Source organism: Pyrgilauda ruficollis, unplaced genomic scaffold (genome assembly GCF_017590135.1).
Source record: "Pyrgilauda ruficollis isolate IOZ18807 unplaced genomic scaffold, ASM1759013v1 scaffold16, whole genome shotgun sequence".
Classification (NCBI taxonomy): domain Eukaryota; kingdom Metazoa; phylum Chordata; class Aves; order Passeriformes; family Passeridae; genus Pyrgilauda; species Pyrgilauda ruficollis.
This window is the reverse complement of record NW_024514764.1, coordinates 6,681,807-6,701,879: the sequence shown is the minus strand read 5'-3', so window position 1 is coordinate 6,701,879 and position 20,073 is coordinate 6,681,807. Positions and strand designations below refer to the sequence as shown.

General features: G+C 36.9%; 1 protein-coding gene across 1 annotated transcript in view; it reads right to left on the bottom strand.

Annotated features, from left to right (window-relative positions):
- Nucleotides 1–20,073, bottom strand: part of SMG1 (SMG1 nonsense mediated mRNA decay associated PI3K related kinase) — a 59,074-nt gene that overhangs the window by 26,130 nt on the left and 12,871 nt on the right. Inside the window, exons 4-26 of the mRNA XM_041462185.1 lie at nucleotides 17,601–17,737; nucleotides 15,337–15,395; nucleotides 14,421–14,634; nucleotides 13,540–13,665; nucleotides 13,383–13,455; nucleotides 12,598–12,695; nucleotides 10,937–11,110; nucleotides 9,743–9,967; nucleotides 9,530–9,631; nucleotides 8,825–9,094; nucleotides 8,144–8,274; nucleotides 7,400–7,561; nucleotides 6,825–6,943; nucleotides 6,312–6,399; nucleotides 6,128–6,229; nucleotides 5,468–5,608; nucleotides 4,982–5,181; nucleotides 4,542–4,738; nucleotides 3,718–3,885; nucleotides 2,786–2,940; nucleotides 2,171–2,316; nucleotides 1,299–1,500; nucleotides 264–373 (exon numbers count right to left, since the gene is read on the bottom strand). Of these exons, the coding sequence (XP_041318119.1) occupies nucleotides 264–373; nucleotides 1,299–1,500; nucleotides 2,171–2,316; nucleotides 2,786–2,940; nucleotides 3,718–3,885; nucleotides 4,542–4,738; nucleotides 4,982–5,181; nucleotides 5,468–5,608; nucleotides 6,128–6,229; nucleotides 6,312–6,399; nucleotides 6,825–6,943; nucleotides 7,400–7,561; nucleotides 8,144–8,274; nucleotides 8,825–9,094; nucleotides 9,530–9,631; nucleotides 9,743–9,967; nucleotides 10,937–11,110; nucleotides 12,598–12,695; nucleotides 13,383–13,455; nucleotides 13,540–13,665; nucleotides 14,421–14,634; nucleotides 15,337–15,395; nucleotides 17,601–17,737 (3,399 nt within the window). The remainder of the gene's footprint in view (nucleotides 1–263; nucleotides 374–1,298; nucleotides 1,501–2,170; nucleotides 2,317–2,785; nucleotides 2,941–3,717; nucleotides 3,886–4,541; nucleotides 4,739–4,981; nucleotides 5,182–5,467; nucleotides 5,609–6,127; nucleotides 6,230–6,311; nucleotides 6,400–6,824; nucleotides 6,944–7,399; nucleotides 7,562–8,143; nucleotides 8,275–8,824; nucleotides 9,095–9,529; nucleotides 9,632–9,742; nucleotides 9,968–10,936; nucleotides 11,111–12,597; nucleotides 12,696–13,382; nucleotides 13,456–13,539; nucleotides 13,666–14,420; nucleotides 14,635–15,336; nucleotides 15,396–17,600; nucleotides 17,738–20,073) is intronic.

Genomic DNA, 20,073 nt, shown 5'->3' with positions numbered 1-20,073 from the left:
GTATTTTATAGGTGTATGTATTCACAATAGAAATTAATCACAGATTATTTAAACAGTCACATTAACTCCAGAAAACACATTTGCATCAACATTTAGGATGACCACTGCCAATCATTTTGAAGCTTGATTCATAAGGGTTATGGTCAGTCCACTGAACACAGCAAATTGCATTCAGAAGTTTCAGTCTCTCATTTATACAGACAGATACACAAAGAAATATTTATTTTTGCATTTGAAGTAAATGTTAACTTATGCATTTATACCTATTTTTTCTTTGGATCCCCCTGCAAGTAAGTTGATATTTTCTCCTGGTAGTAATTCTAGTTGTTCAGTGCATTCAGTAAGTTGTCCAGACTCAAAGCTGCTCAAAGATCTGCAATTCAACATTTATAGTTTTATTTTCATATTTCTTACTTCAGTTGCCAAGTATATTACACAGCAAAAAGAAAAGACTCAAGAGTAACTCCAAATCCTACACAGCACTTATAATTAATTCTAAGCAAAAATCTCAGTTATCAGATACATCAATAAAAGACACTAGGTTGTGCACCAAATGAATGAATCCAGTACCAAAGGGAAAGAAGAGCCCCTCTCTCTGACAGAAGCAGTCACCTTTTCAGACCTGCAGATTTTATTTCACTGCTTCCTTCTGTGCTTTTATTTTCAAGTCAAGACATTTCAGTCAAAAGGATTTTACTATGTGTACCACAATCGTGCAGGAATGGAAAGCAATCAAGTTGTCAAATAAAAAGAAACTATCCTTAAACTCTGAAGGTCTACTCAATGTCACAAGTATTTTTTCATGAACCAGAAAAATATCAAAGGTCAGGAAATAAATGCACACGCTACAGCTCTGAATTTCATTCTAAAAAGAAACAAAACTAAAACTTCAGCAGCCAAGACCACTTCTTTCCTATACTTTTTCCATTAAATTAGTATATTAAGGTATTTTTAGGAACCACTGAAATACATTTTATTTAAGCTGTGCAAAAGGATTCATCTTCTGCTGAGTAAAGCAGGATAAATTTGGCATCTTTTTTTCTTCAATAAAAGATTTTTTTTCTTGAATACTAAGCAGCCTCAGCAGCCAAAAAGCTACAGTAACTATTTAGAATGTTATCTCTTCATCTGTAAATGCCATGGCCAAGTTTTCACCCTCCCAAGAACACACCTTTCTTCTTTGTATGCTTCTACTTAGAAACTGACATCCAGTTTTTTAAATCCATTACAACTTGAATATTTCAGTTGTAAAACAATGAACTCTAAGGTACTGTTGAATAAATGAATTCTACCCTTACTTTATGTAGTTAAAATCTGCTTTCAGATTGATTGAGGTATTACTATTGCTTTTCTTCAGTTCATGGACCATGTTTTGCCACTCCTGAACAGCAGCCCAGTCAGCAATGGAAATGTAACATTCGCATGCCTTGTTACCCAGGTAGTTTATCACTTCTGGTGAAGAGTCACTTGGCTTAGTCAGAACAGTTTTTCTAGTTTCTCCTGTGAAATGAAAAAATTTTATACAAACAAGCACTTAAATACATATTTTCAAACAGCAGTTCTATTACTCGAGCATTATTTCTATGTCTTTTGTCAAGAAAAACTCTTCATTTAAAAAAATGAAATAGTTACACAACCTTTACAGTATTATTCCACTGACACTTTTCCTAAGGAAAAAAAGAACCTTTTCAAAGAAGGTTTTGAAAAAACTTAGCTTATGTCTGTAAAGGAGTATCAAAACAGAAAAACAGAACAACTAAATTAGGAACAAAGGAGGTTCATCTTCAAAGATGAAACAGAATACTGCAACCAAGTCTTAGTAGTTAAAAACCTCTAAGTAACTAGTGCACTTATGATACAATTATGTCATAAACACTAAGGTTTAAGTTATGATGATCTAAAATAAACTACATTTAAATTAGTAAGTTACTAAATATTTTACCTATTATCTTTAGTTTCATTCAGCTAGACCTCAGTACTGCAAACACTTCTATCTACACATAATATTGGTATCAAGGGCATTAAGTGGTTCAGTTTAACTGCAGACAGAAACAGGTTTTCAGATTTCAGAGTCAGACACTAGCATGGCTGTGTCACCAAATGGTCTCATTTTATGCACACACATTTAAACATGCAGTTGTATTTCTCTTAAAAAGAAAACAACACTCACCATTCAAGGAATGCTTTGGGCTGGCATTGTTCACACTGTTTGAATTGGCCAACTTCAGAACAGTCTTGTCAAAGCCTGTTATACAGCAATCCACTCCAGTCATGGAGCAGAGGTGCTCCTGGTATTCTGCAGACGCTTTTTCAAACCTAAAACAGTTCAATATTTCAGTCAGCATCTTAAAGAACCAGGTTGGGTTTGGTTTTTTTTGTAAATAGACTAGATTTTTAGCATTATTTTACTCCAATACTCAAAAAGCTCGTATCACTTTCAGCAAAAGAAAGGGATTAAAATAGGATAAGAGTTTACTGGCGGAATTTCCAGGTTATAGCATTTGAAAAAAGCTTGTCCATGAAAGTTTCAACTTCAAATCAAGTAGAGACAGAAGGAAATAAATGAGTTTTATATTTGACTGTCACAATTTTAATCTGAACGAGTAGAGCTGAATACTGATTAAATACATATTACATCTCTGAAAAGATTCACTGAGTATAATTGACATGGAAATTCATCAGCAGCCTTGACTCGTGCCACAGTTTAAAAGAGTCAGAAGCAGAACTTTCCCTAGAAGGAAAAAACATCGACGTTTGCTGCATCCAATAATTTGCGAAAACTTACCGCCCTTCTGCTTGCTGAGCTACAGAATTGATCCAGGAGAGGCTCTTCCCAACTACAGCAGAAGACCAGACAGCAATACCCTGAATAGCTTCAGGACAGTGAAGCTCACATAATGCTTCTACCAGCATCATAATTGTCACTTCCAACTCATTTCCCTAAATGCAAACCAAAAGTGTTATTTAACAAAACTCATCTAATGCAAGAGGCACATGGCTGTGGGTGAGGACTCAAATGTGGAAACATTATTTCACTATAACATCTAAAAGTGTTCCTGATATCCATCCACTGCACTGCTTTTGGAATAGCAGGGGAGTGCAGGGAAGAGTTTGTGCTGTGAACCCACAGCCTGAACACCAATGGTCAGCAATCACTGTGTGGTGGTTTTGCACCTATATGAGAATTCGTAAAGGAGCACAAAGTAACGAAGAGCTATCAAATCACCTTTGGTAAAACATTTAAGCAAGTCAAGTCATGTACTGAAGAAACTATTCAACCCTTTCAAGAAGGCTTTAATTACTTTATCCACCCATCCCACCCCTGAACTTAGCTCCTAGTTAAAGAAAGGATACCCCCATGACACAGCCCTACTTCTCATACCCACAGGTAAGCAAACCACAAGTTTGGGATAGCCTCACACTAATGCAGCACCAGTTTCACAAGGTTTCCACCAAGTTAGAAATTGCTCAATTAAAACTGAATTAACTACAGCATTCATTCCTGTGTAGTATTTGACATGTGCTCAGTACATCCTAACCTCCAACCCACAGTATCAGAACCACAATGAAAACATACAAATTAAAAATGTGGCTTTAGATAACTCGTCCTTTTACATACCACTTGGTTTAGTAACTACTGATTGCCTTAGCTTAGTTCTTTTAGAATATCATAGTGAATATTCCTGCAATAGTCTCCATAGTTTGAAAAGAGAGTACCTGAGAGATACTATTATTAGTTTTCATTTCTGTGAGTAAATCAAATCCATGCCTGACTGTCACAGCAGGCTGGCCAGCCAGCAATCCAACTCTCATGATGGAAAGTCTAATCCGTGTCAGCCAATCCTGGCACGTCTGGCGATTGGTATAAAAGAACGTCCTGATAACCTGCAGAGACAGGAGAGAAGTTTCACAACATTCTTCTGCACAAACCAAAAACGCAGTTAAGTACTTAAGATTGATATCAAAGGCAGGAAGGTTTATTTTCTCCAGTCTCCAATTAATCTTTAAATTTATTAATGTAAATGGTCTGAAATCACATGTAGCATGCAACTGGCCAGGCACACTAGCAGGCCAAAAGTCTTAATATGAACTGACTATAAATCATGTATTACTGTCAATCAAAGTCTGCTAATTAACCAGCTTATTTCAACACTGAAGAATGTCTTGCACTTAGAAGTACACAACAGGGTACGTTGCTTATAAATAATTACTACGCTCCCCCAAAAGCAATTAAAGCTTTAAATAATTGTGTTACTTTATAATAGGCTGCTGACAATCTACAAATAAGTGACTGCTACAAATCAGAGGTACTACAGTCTTGCTGGATTTGTACCACTACGCAAGCTGGTATTCCAGAAACAAAGCCTGGTTTAACATGTTCTGCAGGAACACACCAAAGTTAAAGCCAGTTAACTTTTTTTAAGACTCTAAACTTCGAGAAGTTTTTCTGGAATTCCATGGCTAAGAACTGAACAATCCTGAAAACACTGCTCATTCACCAGACTGTTCCAAGCAACATAAGCACTGCAAGACAGACAAACCTTGGGTGGAGAGGTAAGGGCATTGGCACATCCTTCATATGCATTGTACATCAATTTTTCCAAGTTCTCCAAATACTGCAGAAGGAGAACAAGCCTGAGTTGGTTGCTGCTGTGTCCTTCATCATTGTCTGCAGTAGTCCACTGGCTGACATCTTGATCAGGGTTTAATGTGTGGGCTGCAAGGCTCCTAATAATACCTACACATTTTACCAAAACACGGGAAAAAACAGTTACCAAATGGTATTGTATTTAAGTGTGCAAAGGGATAGCACTGCTATCTCTCAAAATCTACCACAAGTTAACAGTAATTATGCAGCATCTTTAAAATCTATAAGCATTAAAAAATAAACCCATTGTGCCTCTTGCCTTAGACATGAACACCTTTGCTTCACAACATTACCAAAATATCTCATCAAAATAAAGTGTATTTTTTACTTTACCTTCAATTGTTTGAAATGTATCTTGGGCTCTCCCCAGAGGAGTTCGTAGCTTTGAGAGAACAGTGAACTGAGCTGCTTCCCAGACAGCCCATTGCCACAGCACAGCATCAGTCTTCAACAGGTTCCGGGGGATGGTTGGCTGATCTCTCTTATCTAGCCTTTGACAGCTATAGAATAACCTTTCTAACCAATTATCCTTCCTGAAAGAAAACATCAGTGCATTAACAAGTTTATACTGTACACACTTCATCTCCCTACTGTTCACAAACAAATCTCGCACAAAATTAACTTCCAAGCAGCAATGTATATAGGAAAATATGCCAAAAAGGGTGTAAGATGTTTATAAATACTTAAAAGTATAAAAAAGTTGGAAAGTAAAGCAACATAGATTGCAATGATAATTACAAATTTTAAACTAAATGCAACTTGGACTTGTTTACTATAAATTCAACATTCATAGATTTCAGTTCTACAAGGAGTTCTTACCCAGTTCGGTGCAGGTTTCCATACAAAATAAAACTAATGACATCAGAGAAATCCTGTGGGTGGAATGTGTTACTTGGAGCTTTGCTCATGTGACTTCTTATAGCCAAAGAAATTTCTTGTATTTCAGTGTGGGTACGGTTACTGCAGGAAGAGAGGGAAAACAACCCATGCTGTAATATACTTGAATAAACAAAAGAAAGTTGTGTAAGAGTTACACACTCACTGTATCTATACCTAACGAGTAGAAGTAATTACATGCTTTGGTATTAATACCAAGTGTTTCCAGAGTTCAGGTCTTCAAGACAAATTACAGGACATAATATTGTTGAAGCTCTGGATTACAGAGACCTTACAGATTTTCAGTGTTTGCTTCAAGAAGCGATGGACAGCTAATCAAGTGTATTAATTATTGTGTACTACCATACTGTTCTTAGACCAGTGAAAGCATAGGAGAGATAGCAAGACAGAGTCATAGAGGGTTGGGTGAGACCTTTAAGATCATCAAGCCCAACCATCAACCCAGAACTACCACTGTAAGCTCATGCTTTTTAATTTTGAACTAAGACAGCATTATGACAGTCCACTGGCATTATTTTTCAGGTTAATGTCTCTGAAGAAAGTAAACCGTTATTTACACTGAAGTTGGTCTGAGCAACTCACCTCAACACAACATCTAAACGAATTGACTTCAGAAGTTTTCCAAAAGCTTGTCTCACACGAGCACCACTATGGACAAGCTGAACACGACACACATCAACACACCTGCAACACCAAAAAGGAAAGAGGTGTTAATATCCCCATCATCAGCATAATTCACAAAACATACAGAACTCTGTGCAAGTACCTCTGTAAAAGGTCATCTGGAAGGGAGGAAGACAGGGCATGAAGGCTACTACATGCTTGAAGACAAATGTTCACATCTTCCAGAAGTGCTGAATTAAGGAGTAGAAAGGAGGAAAAAAAAAAGTTATTCTTGCTGGAATTAGGTAATTTCTGCACTACTCTGCATTTGCTCCTATATTATTTACAGATTTTGGTATTGAATACATCACAGAACTGTTCCTGTGCTTTTGATAAACGATTTGTGACTGCGAAATTGATCTACCAAAAATGTCAGTGATGTGTCGAATCTCTTAAGATTGCAATTCATTTTACAAAAATTAATTGTTTAAGTAACAGGCAGGGATCCACTTTAAAAAAATCATAAAAATAGTCTAAATTCTTGCACAATACAACCCTGAAGCATCCTTAAAGTAAATTAAACAAGTACAGTTGCTACTATCAGTGGGACAAGGCTATTTATGCACTTAATTTTGAAATGTAAAAGACAGTTAAGTAAAAATAGTCAGTATCTTACTGTTTGCTAAAAGTCCTTTGCAAAACTTATGAAAAGATGGGAGAGAAAATAACGGTGTATATGTTTCTGATTTCTTCATCAGAAGAGCCACTTCCAAAGCCCATGTTGTGAGTAGTTTCCTTCAAAAACCAAGAGTTTAGTCACTCTACACAGCTACAGAAAGGTATTTTCAAACTACTTCACATTGTTCATCGGTATATTCATAGCTCACACTTTCTAAACAAATTATTTCTTAACTTTAAAGATGTCCCCAGATTTCACAGCATTTTGGTAATACAGGATGGCAACTATTGCAAAAGGATAATTTCAGTGAGCAAACTCTTTCTTTCAGTGAAGTTTGATAGTTCTGCTTCTACTGGGTAGATCTCAGGATGGTTTAACTTCTCTAGTTTTCATATATAAAAACAAGCAGCTGCTTTTTTCCACAATTTCACTAACAGTGTATTAAAAAACCCAAACATTTGACAGGTTAAATTTACCCCAAGTTTTACAAATTCAAATTACACTGGTTTCTGAATTAATGTATTCTACTGGACAAAAAAAAAAATCCCAATTTAAAAGAATATTTTCCTTACCTGGTATCTTGAGTAAGGTTATCCTTCTTAAGCAGTAGCCCCAAAAGGTTCAGTATGATTGAGAAATGTTTTTTTGTTGCTGTAGTTACAGTACTTATAACTGCTCCATCAAACAGAGAGGGAGAGGAAGAACTGAGGCTACTGGATATGAAATGATCGTGCCTGAAAAGGCAAAGAAAATCAAACTGTAAAAGTACCCCAAGATTAGAGACACTTCCCTAAAGATTACAGGAGGAGGGAAAACAACAATCAGCAGCAAAAGTTAAATGAACACATAGACACACAAACCACACTGTCAAAACCCAAATATTTTGATCCCTAGCCTAAAAAAGAAAACAGTTAAAATTGTATATTCCCTTGCTTTAACAACAGTTTGTATTAATGAGGTCTAAAATGTATTTATATCTGTTGTTTACATCTGATTACCCCTCCCAGATCTCTCTGTAAGGAAAATAGTAAATAATCTTTCCTAAATTACTTTCAGTAAAGTTCTGCCTCAGTTATCTCTATTCAAACACAAGATTTCTAATCTGCCTTTGAATAAAAGGCCAACTTTAAGCCAGGATATGCTTTCCCGCTGAGACATTTTCCCTGCAATTAATGGAAGGAAAAACTAATTAAGGAAGTTTGGGCAAAAGCTTGATTGTAACAGTCTATTTCATTTCATCACTCCAACAATATATTCTATTCACATCAGTCCATCCTAGTGCTCTTAAAACACCACTGAATTACCAAACCTCATACCTGGAGCAGTGTGAGTACAGTGTGTAGAGCACTGCATACTGCACAGCAGGGAAGTGAACTGCTATGTCACCATGAACAATCATCAGGTTTTTACTCAGCAGTGCAAACACAGTCGGAGAAAGGGCCCACATCTATAAAACAATTGCAACACAAGCACAGAAACATAAAAAGTAGGATTTACTTTTAATTGTAATTTTCACACCAATTAATGTCTTTCCCCTTTTCCCCACAGGAAATAATTTAACTCTATTGTTTTCTGACTAACTATTTTCTTTCCAATTTTTTAGAAGTCTGTTAAAAGTAGTTAATGTTTTTATACGGAAAGATCTGGAAAGTGTTTTCATATGGCTAATATACTACCAAAGGACACTTTACAGCTGCTTTTATCTGTCTTGAGTTTCAAAAGCAATTACTATGATGATCTTAGCATTAAACCCTTAACCCTGATAAGATGCTCTTCCCTAGAAACTGCTTTTCATTATTCAACAGCTAGAGATACAGTCCACCCACTGTTTCCCCTAAGTTTTAACACTAGATGTTTTTCTAAAACTTAGGAAGCTCAGAGACAAATATGATCATTTCAGTTATACATATGTGCCCTACTGGTGTAATACATTAATTTTAAGTAATCAAGTATTTTTTATACCTATTGCATGAACTGTCTGTTGAGTTTTTACTCACCCCAATTAATGAGTTTTTAGCATTTCCAATAGTACTTAGAGCACTGAGGTCGAATATAACAACAAACTTGGCATTATCCACATTGGATATAAGCTTCTTGAAAGAGTCATGCTGGATTTCGGAACAGGCCTCAGGAAGATGTAAACTATGGAGCAGACTATTTAAAGCACAGGTCATTTCTCCTAGAATCAACCTGTAAGCAGTCTCCAGAACAGGAATGTTCTTCAGGCTCAATACAGCTTGGTATACAGCAAGGGCTGCTGCAACGACCTTGAGAACATAATGACAGCAATAACTTATTAAAACAAATCATAAAATACACTAATCAGCAACAAAGAATTTAAATCACTCTTCTTTATCTATGAATAGCTTAGTCTGATACAGATACCTATCTTCCTTTTTCTGCACCTCTTACAGAACCCACTAATTATTTTCTAGATAATCCACCTAACATGCTGAGTATCAAAGCCAGATGAACTAAGCACTTCTCTACCTGGAATGATGGCAAACTTACCAATTTTTTATCAAATCTAAATGCTAAAACAAAGAAGTAGCTACATCTGCCTTTTCAGAAGTTTCAGATATTCAGTTAGACTAAAAAATGTATTTAAGGTGAGCTTTACAGCTTAAGTTTTACAGCTTAATATATTCTAGGAAGTGCACAAAGGCTGCTGGAATACACCTGTAGAAGTTACTTACTCTTACCTCTTTCTCCTTATGATAACGAAGAACAAGTAGTTTAGACTCTGGTATAAATAATTTCTCTACAAATGATGATGGTAGTTTTGTATTTATTTGTTCAACAATCTGGGGATAAAAACCAAAATAAGTGACTTTACCTGAATTTTTACTAATTATTAAAGATTAATCAATATACTGTTTTTCTAGTCCCTCACAACAATAAAAACATGTACAAACCAGTGTCAACAGATTCAGGACCGAAATGACGTAGTCAGTGCCACAAGTCTGACAATTTTCCATTTGATCTAATCCATAGGTGATGACCATGTCACAGTGTATGGTCATACTGGGATCCAGGCTGCCAAGTAAAACCCCAACACACTCATTGGCAGCTGTGAGCACAGCTTCAGAAAAGAACACTTGGTTTGCTGCAGTCACACATCTCATTACTCTGTACAGAACCTGCAAAATTAAAAACACAACTGAGTTAAACTCCATTAAAGAGAGATGCTAATTAATTGTATTCACACCCATTTGATATCCTGTCCCATCACCTGCTCTGCAGCTTGTTCAATTCTATTCTGAAAAATGTCATCTTGACATTACACTTCAGAAGTGTAAGAAAAAACAAACTTTCAACTGCTTGGTTTCCAATTCAATTAGACACCTACAAAACCTAAGTTCATGATTCACAGTTCTGTTCAGTTCCAACTAAGGTCAACAGAACTGCCCTTGAAAAGACAGAGGAGTTTTCTTGAGCTTTGGTCAAAAGAATCCCCTGCAGATTAAGGCAGAAGTTACATAACTGTCTTGTCTTTAACTGGGAAATCCATACACTTATTTACCCAAGAAGTTGTGTCCCTCACAAAATTCTGCAAGGGCATGAATTCCAGCTGTGCAGGTCATCCAGCAACCACAAGACTTTGACTGCAGCTATTTTTATCTTATCTTCTCACGCATTTCAGAACTATATCAGCTACTTAGCGTGTTATATAATATTTATTCTGAGTTTACACCATCCTATACTATAGAGCTAGAAAAGTTTGCTATCAGATTTAATAGATAAAATTTCAACAGAAATAAAAGCCATCACATTTTATAAAATCAAACTCACATCTAGAATTCAAGTTTCTATAGTGGCATAGTTATCTGAATAAATAGTAACAAGGTTTCAAAGATAACAAGCAAACCCAGCCACATGAAGTTTAAATGTCTAAAAAAAATTAGTTTCTGATACAATTTCCATGTGCCACTATCACAATCTATACTTTAATAAAATTATTGTAGCATACTTCTTGAAAAAAAATAGATTTACTCAAAGCTGAGAATATACATATTCATGTAACGTTCGTAAAACCTAAATCAGCTCAGTCAATGGCATTGCTGTATGGTGACAAAAGAGGTGAGCAACAAAGCAAATGGAGTTCTTACATCAGTTACATAAGCTTCTGTAATTGGTGGTCCTCTGATGGGGCTGAAGCGCTCCCCAATGCTCCTCACCACGGTGCTGAACACCCGCAGAAGCGCAGCCAGTTTGGGCAGCGACACCGAGGGAGGAGGAATGTCCTCATCTACTGACTCCCCAGAAGCCACGTGGCTGAGGTCCTGCAGCACACAAGGTTTCTGTATCAGCACACATCATTAACTTACACGTGGGTAAAATATCAAAATGTAAGATTGAAAATACTTCATCTCTTTTCCAGATATTAAACTGTACAATCCAATTACAGATGTATTTATCCAGTATCTCTTAACTACACACACATATGAAGGTGGGATATAGGCACACAATGACAACGAGAAGTCACAGAGTTCAGCCACTGAAAAAAAGTACTCAGACTATATCTTGTAAATTCAAACTGAGGCTTATGAAGTTCCTGGTCTCTGGAGCACAATCGTCTGTATTGCTGCACTGTTACAACAGTTGTCTGCACGCTTTTACCTCTCTTCCAAGAAATTCCCATCCCCAAACTGGAGTGGAGATGTTTGACTGGCCATTCCCATCACACATGCAAACTATGTCGATCTGGAGACCAAGAGTTCACTAACAGACTACTCCATGCCAGCTGGCACCAGTGCCTGGGAACATTCCCAGAAGTGCTGATCTCATTAGTAGAGCTGTAGCCTTGCTCTACCCCACTGTGAGATAAGCACACTGGCTGGAAGCACCTCCTCCATGTTAGCACACGTTATCTTAAAACTCTTCCGTGACTAAGAATACACACATTGACCAGAGCAGCAGCCAGCTTGATAAGCAGTGATTTACTGCTCTGCCCTGTGAATCCTAAAGCTGCCCCAGCAAAGGCCCAGGTGTACAGAGAAGGACACTGGCCAAATTATTGATTCTGCTTTGAGTGACACAAATTATGCTTCAAGTACAATTTTACCTAAAGGACCTGCATATTAACATACACAATACAGTATAATTGACCTGTAACTACATATTCATATGAGCACATACCCTTAAAAGACAGCACTACCCCCCAACCCCAAAGCTCTTTCTTTAATGACAGCATCAGATAAACTCTATGCCCTAGCATAGTTAGCAAAGATTACAATGTCAAAATGAAGCACATAAAACGAATATAATCTCATTTTCCATCAGTTCCTGCTGCATTATTTCCTGCACAATGTAATCTACTGCTTTATTTAAAAAGACAGATTTATCATTACTCTTTTGAAGCATTAAGATTTCCTTTCTCTCCCCAACAGTTATTAGTTCTGAAACACTCTGAGGTTGGACAATTAAATAAAGCATCAAGGAAAAACCGTAAGCTGTCTTCACATCAGCTCTTGAAAAATAAAGGCATTCCTGTTTGGTCAATTGTTTATAGTTTTATTACAACACTATATTCTCAATCAACAGTGGCTGAAGGCCTGGTTGTAATACTAATTAAATAGTTCATGAGTATTTGTGCAGTTGGTCACTGTACATGACTGAATTATACTCTATAATTTGGTCCTCTCTTCCCCAGGAAAGCCATGTAATTTTATTTTCTACAAAAGTAATACAGCCATAAAAATCACAGCTGTGGGTTTATTAAGAAAAACATAACAGTTAACTCTGGTATACACCATAAAGTCTTGTTTACCTCAGCATAAGCTTCCATATCTTCCAAAAACTGACCCAAGAGTGTGGTAGAAAAAGTTAGATCAGCCACCCAAAAGGGCTCCAAGCTCTGCAGCCATCCTGTATAAAAACACCACACCAATTAATACAGAGTGACATGCAATCATTAAGTTTTAGTTGCATATTGCTGAGGGAAAAGTTGTTGAGCTAAGAGGTCATCTACATGAAAATACTAACAGTAGATGTTTTTAAAAGAAATACAAATTGTATCTCCCTCTTCTGTCCTTTTGCAAAAATTATTTTAAGGTTCAGTTCTGCCCACAGCAGTTAAACACCAAGGACAGAATCTAGACCTATAACACAAGAGGCACAATAAACTTGCTGTGAATAACTCCCAAGAAAACTGATAAAGCTATTGGAAAAACTCTCCCCATTTTTAAAATGCCAGTACAGTATCTTGATGAGAGATTTTCTAAAAGTGCATAGGGAAAAAACATATCCTTTCACAGAGGATACACTAAAGACCTATAAATTTATTAAAGCTTGTTACAAAATGGCACAAAACAATTGGTGTTTAAATGTACCCTGAATAAAGCATCCCATTTTTCCAGAATTAGCATAAAATGGAAAATGCAAATTTACTAAAAAGTTAGGAACAAAGTATCTTGTTATGTAGCCAGAAACTCAATTTGGTTTTATGTCAACTTCCATGTCAGAAGAACCAAACTGGTGTAAGTAAATTCCCCCAACATCTGCAAGTTAGAGCAGGCTGTGAGACCCTCCATGAGCTCCTCTGGCCAAACTTACCAGAGACCTGTTGTGTCAAAGAAGGTTTCTGAGTATGATCTATGTGCCATCCAACCAGTATGTCCACTGTGTCCTGGAAAGCAATTGTGAAAACAGAGTTACCCAATTTGCTGCACCAACATTTCTATTGTAGAAAGAAAGCACAAAGAAAGCTTACCCTAAAATTGGTGCTGAAAATGTGTGGGTAGCATCGAGACACCAAAAGGATGCACTTGACACACTTGCACAGTAACTCTGGTGTATCAACATTTTCTAGGATGGACTGCAGGCTGGTCATTACAAGCTGAAAAGCAAAGCAAAGCCATCAGATATTTCACATTAAAACATGAGAGAGACCACAATGTAACAAACTACTTTGATTCAATCAACAAAACTCTACTCCTGCAGGAACAAAATGTAAAAAGCATCACATACACTGCATGAAAATAATCACTTCAAGGGGGCATTTGCTTGATACATAGCAGAGCCAGGGAACACCTTTCTTTAGGTCTTTAGCCACAGAACAACTGTGTAGTTTTAAGTCCTATTTCTCCTGCCAAAGCTTTCTGGCTCTGTAAAGTAACTATTAAAGTGGAGCACAGACCTGGCCATAGCTGCTCTATATCCAAAATAAGAAACCCTAAAACTTGTACAAGGAGACCTCATCTTGTCTGCAGACATCCTAGTCCTTCTCAGATCTAACCACAATTCCAGTTAGAAATTGTAAATAGAAGGTGGACAAAACAATCAAAAGGTTGGGTTTTGTGTACCATTCCACATAAGTTCTCTTTCTGGTCTCAACAAGATTCTTCTTGGATCTGCCATAAATACTAGAAAGTTAGATCAAAATATGTATGATCCTACAAAGACTTGTCATTCTTTTCTAATTTAACCAGAATCAAAGAATCCCATTCAGTCAGAAAGTTCCCTCCCAGTTGTAATGATATTTACTTATTATGTCAATATAGCATTACTTACTGTTCATTCCAGTTTAAAAAGTTCATTCAAGCACTGCACTGAGAAAATCATTAATAATCATGTTTTAACTTGTAGTTTTACCTGCATTAAAGATGAAAATGCTTTCTTTTCTCCTACAGTCTCTAATGCTTTGTAGGTTGCACACAAATAAAGAAGTTTAACTTCATCTTTTGTGGATGAACTGAATTTGCTAAAAATCCATTTAAAGATCTTCTCAGCCTCGTAGCTCAGAGAAGCACAAAGAAGGCCAAGACAGCAAGCTCCTTCCTGTCTCAATTCCTGAAGCAATTTGCTACTGTATTTTTGGAGAGAAAAAAAGAAACTTGGGATCTTCAGCCATGACAGCAAAACAGAAGCATGAACAAAACTATGCATTTTCTAAAGCAAAAGAAAATATATGCATAAATTAAGCTGCTTCTCTCCTACTTATAGGCAGCAGTGGCGAAGTTAAGACAAAATTCTAAGAAATACTATTTCTATGGAGTAAAGCAACTTGAATAAAAGTATGCAAATGTGCTGTTTTACTAGCAACACACTATCCAATAGAAACAGTTCTTAACATGCAGCTGACTTTGAGAAATAACACTGACCTAAGCACCTAAAAGCCCCCACAAAACTCACTCCTCTACATACATTCTCAATTGGATGTAAATAAGTCAGCTTGTAAAAAAACTCATTTAATTTTGGAAGCTACACCACCACAGCATTGCACAGCTCCACCAGCTGACTGAACACACCTGAGACAGACTCCCCACTACCCAGAGCATCAAAGCCACACTCGTGCTTCACATTCTGTCCAAGGGAGGTGTACTCTAGACAGCCCAACAGTACTGTTGATACACCTAAGAGCCTTTACTCCCCCCCTAATTTCATTCTGTTCCTGCAAGGGGACACCCATGCAAAATTAGCACATTAATTTCTCTCAAACTTTTCCCTCTCTATTTCAAACCTAATGCTGACATTATTTTTCCCCTTTAGAGCATTTTTTTCAACTAACCTTTCATTGAGCACATCATGAATGGCAGTCAGGATATTATCCAGTTGTTTAACAAGTACCTGTAATATAAGATACATAAAAGGCATAAGCACAGTAATTGCCCAATACTGCCTCCACAATAGGTCCTGTTTACACTCACATTAAACACAACATTGCCAGTTCTCCTTGCCAAGAGAATGCCATTAAGCTTTCCATGGCCACTGCAGACTAGCATAAGCTATATTAAGCAACACTGCAATATTATCCTGGATGTTATATTTGATATTTATTTACAGTAGCCATGAAAATACTGGCAGCCTGCTATCAAGGTTTGTTCCAAGTTTAGTTCTTGCTGATAACATTACATCACCATGGAAGACTCATCACACAGCTCACGAGTAGCATCTACTAAAGACCAAATCTCTAATACTAATAAATCTATTCTATCACTGGAAAATTTAATGGAGCCCATAATATAATCTGAAGAATTAAAGGTTCTACTTAGGCAACCCTGCATTTTAGTGAAATCAGATACAATTTTGGAGATGAAGCATTATTGATGAACCAGTGCTTCTCAGTAAATATAACCAGAAAGACTTGTTTTCCTGTAAACCTCTGCCACACTAGTGATTTGACTGAAAAAAATCACACATTAGCTGCAACTGCGTAACATCTTAACAGGAAGTTTTCTTGACAAGTTAATAAGGCTTATTCTCTTTTCTTCAAAAAGACATTCTTCTTTAAAACAGTGGATGGTACCCAGTTTTCATTTTAAGTTTTGAGCAACATCGTGCTTTTGAGGGTGGAGGGACAGAGATCCACATGCTTGACCCCTCAGAACTCATAAGGGCATTTTGAAAATGTGCCTGGTACCTGCAAGACAGGCTAAAAAGGAAAAGACATCTCTATAATTTAGAAGCTGAAGAAGGACTCCATTAGATGACAAGTGACTACTGACTTCTACCACTTTACTCTGAACTCATATTTCAGCCCTGAAGATGAAAAGAACTCAGTTAAACTACACTAAGTAGTGTCAAGACCTGCAGGAACTACTGCTAGGTTAAACACTGTCTATCATGAAGTTTTGGCCTTGATATCACTTGACAACTTATTCCCGTTAGAGAGCTCAGAGAAGCTTCTAAGTAACAAACTTTTAATATTCTGACCACTAACAATGTCATTACAATGGCAATTTCAGTATATTCTGAGATACCAATAAACCTAAATAAAATGCAGTTACAAAATAAAATTTTTAAATGGGGAAAACATCATGGAGAACAATGGAAGTAACTAAAAATAACCAAAGAATAACTGTGGAAAGCATTTACTTCCTAAAGCCTTGTAGTAACAAGAGGAAAGCTGTAGTGTTAACTAGGCCTGCACAAGGGCTGCTTACACCTAGGTGCACAGACCAGAATATTCCCCATACCCAAGTCTCTCTTCCTTGTGCTCAAGGAAAAGAGCACAATTATCACTGGTTAATTAACATACAATGAAAAACAAAAAAAATTTCTCATTTATAAGGACAGATACAGATCCCACAGCTAAAGTATTAGAGCACTGCTTGCAAATGAGTGGCAGGATATTAAACCATCACTTCCTGCTTTTTCAGTACTTGGAGAACTCCTAAGCTTTCCAAAACAGTGGGGGAGATGTGTCAGACAATATGCTCTTTAATATTTCATTTCAAAATATGTAATATTAAAAATTTATACCCACAGTGGGATACTTCCCTTCCCATCCCCATCCCCTTAAAAAACACTTGAGGACATTAGAGACTTCAGCAAACCACCAGAACTCCTAAAGAGTAATGAAAACAAAGATTTACTTAGTTCTCTTCCCACATACAGAGATGTTTAGTTAGAAAGCCGAGTCGCTCTAAGATGAGCTGTTCACAAGAATAAATACCTGTGTATTTTTAATTTAAAATACAGAAACAGTTCTTGAACAAGACAACAACACTTTACTTCCCTTTCCCTCCACTTCCTTTCTGAGGGATCCAGAGGCTATTCCTAAGAGCAGTCAAAAAAAGCCACACACATGCCATGTCAAATCCTATAGTTCAGGCATTCAGCAGTTTAGTTTAAGGCAATACATCCTAATAAAACATTTCCTAAATTATGGAAACAAGACAGACAATCCAGGAATACACTCTCCTTCCTTGTGGAATGAAATTCTTCGTATACCACATAATCTTGCAGACATATCCCAATACCCAGATTTGAAAAAGACAGTTTTACAAAACAGGAAATACCCAATGCTACGGAAAAGGAAGAATTGCTGACCAGTTTGTTTTCTGGTTGCTGAATGAATTCTTTCAGTTGCTTTACAGTAGCCAGTCTTCGGTCTCTGTCGTCTTCCCGAGTAATCCTCCGAAGAAGATTTGACAGTCGAGACTCGTCAGAATAAGACAACGGTCGCTCTGGAAAAAGCAATTTTTTATTTTTTCCTACAGCATTTATCAACAGTACTCTATTGTCCAATATGTGTATGAGTGGAATCAATAAGTCATAACAGTCGTTTAAGAAAACAATTCAAAAGAACTCCTGATTGGTTTTAAACTTTCATGAAAAGAAAGTTAAATGTAAAATCCAATTTAGCTACCAAAATAGTTTATTTCTTCATGTGGACAGCCCAGTACCTGTGTTGAACTCATTCAGAACTAAGCAGAACTGTCTTACTTCTACACAAAATCCTGGACTTAGTTTCCTTCTACATAAATGGAATTTTTAAAAAATGGTGTAGGGTAAGATTAAACCAGACTTCTCTTAGAATAAGCAAAAATAATTCAACAAATAAAATTTTTAGAAAACCTTGTGGAAAAAACAAGCGGCTTCCTGAAGCAAAGAACCAGATTGAAGTTCAAGCAACTACAAAGAAAGAATATTTTCTCTCCAATAGGTAGCAGGGTTCTGCTTCAAACAGGAAAACAGATCTGCTCTTCATTTACTGAGGAACAAAAGCTCCCAGCATGAAGAGGGACCTGGCTGCTCACATCAGCAGATCATTATGGGGGAAAATGAAAACCTCCCTAAGACAACACTTCATTGAACTTGACCAACAGCATGAGATACCAGAGAAGGTCACAATGCAGCTCACCCGCCTCAGGGACAAATTACCTATGAATTCATACAAATAATTAATTGCCCTCATTTGAAAAAAGGAAACAAAATTTCTTTCAATAAGTTTAACATTAGATGTTTCATGGTGGTTCAAATCAGAGGATTCATGGAATATGATGAGGTATCCTTAGTCAACATGACTAATGAGAAAATCCAAGACAGCTACAGGGCTTTCTGCTCTACTCTGCTAGACATCAGTCATCTGATGTGACTAAAGCAGCTTTGTCTTTATTCACTTAATAGCTAATCTACATTGGCATTACTCCCCAAGAGTGTCAGCTAATTCTAAAGTCACAATTACAACTTTAAGAAAAAAACAGAAGCAAAAAACACTAACCAAGAACACGACTGAAGCTACACTAATCAAAGCACTAGTTAACAAATACCTGTGACATCCAATTTGTGAAAATTCAGCAAGGTCACAGCCACATGCTAACTCACAGAAGACTATTTTAAAAATTGGTTAATGAATATACTAACAAGAAAACATCAAAGAACTTAAAACCCAAAATCTTGTTGCAGCATAATCCCATTGTATTTTAAAGAAGATACAGAAAACCAAAATGACTTGCTGAAACCTACAACAATCAAAGACAGCCAAGTTCAAAAGGAGAAACTCTTGAAATCTGGCATTTCAAGGAGAGAAAACATACAAGTCACAGGCAGCAACTTCAGTATTCCAAAATTATATATCCTAACCTTTTAAGTATTAAAGACATGCTCACATACCCAGGAAAACAGTCTGAATTAACTACTATTTAGTACTGGCACAAAGTTTTTTTATTTGAAGAGTTTTCAATAAACATAAAAAGGCACCAAAAGGACTACATAATTTTAGACCAAGACACCAGAACAGGATTCTAAAGTCTGAGTTTAACCCATTCCTAAAATCACATTTTTGAAACAGTCATGTCACCACTTACACCTCAGCTCTTCCACCTGCAAAGCACTCTGAACATTCTTATTTCTCCTCTGACATACTAATTCTTGAGACGAAACAGCCTGTCCTCATGCTTATAATGTGCCTGGCACAAAGCAGCAGCTTTTACCAGTGGCTCAACTACTACTTATACTAAGTGATGCAATAAGTGACAGTGCTTAGTCATAAAGTTTCTATTTTCATTCAAAAAATGCTTAGAATAACTTTTTTGCCTTTTTTTTTTTTTAACTATGACTCAAACCTCAAATAGTGGGAAGAGTGAAGCCTTCTTCCTCAAAAACACAAGCCCAGCATTCCTGCACCCTCTTGAAACTCCAAATTTGTTCTTGCTGCATCTCCCAAGACCTTGCCCACATTCTTAGGATACTTCCAGCTCCTCCCTGGCCTCTATTCCTCATCAAGAGGGAGCAGGAGCAGTGGCAGGCTCAGGACGTGATCACTGCTTGAGCTGCAGCCCAGGGAGAACAGGGAAAGGCTGAGCTGCTCCCAACCATTGCTGCTCTTCCCACACTGGGGCTCATTAATTACCAACTTTTTACTCAGGCATCCATTTGCAACAAATCCAAAGCAAGTTCTCCTTCTCAGAGATGTCTCTGCCAAATCTGGCTAACCTAGGGTAACTCTAAGTAAGGGTTCAAAAGCCATCTAAAGGAAATTGAAAGAATAACACCCTAAGCCAGGTAGTTGAGAGACCTG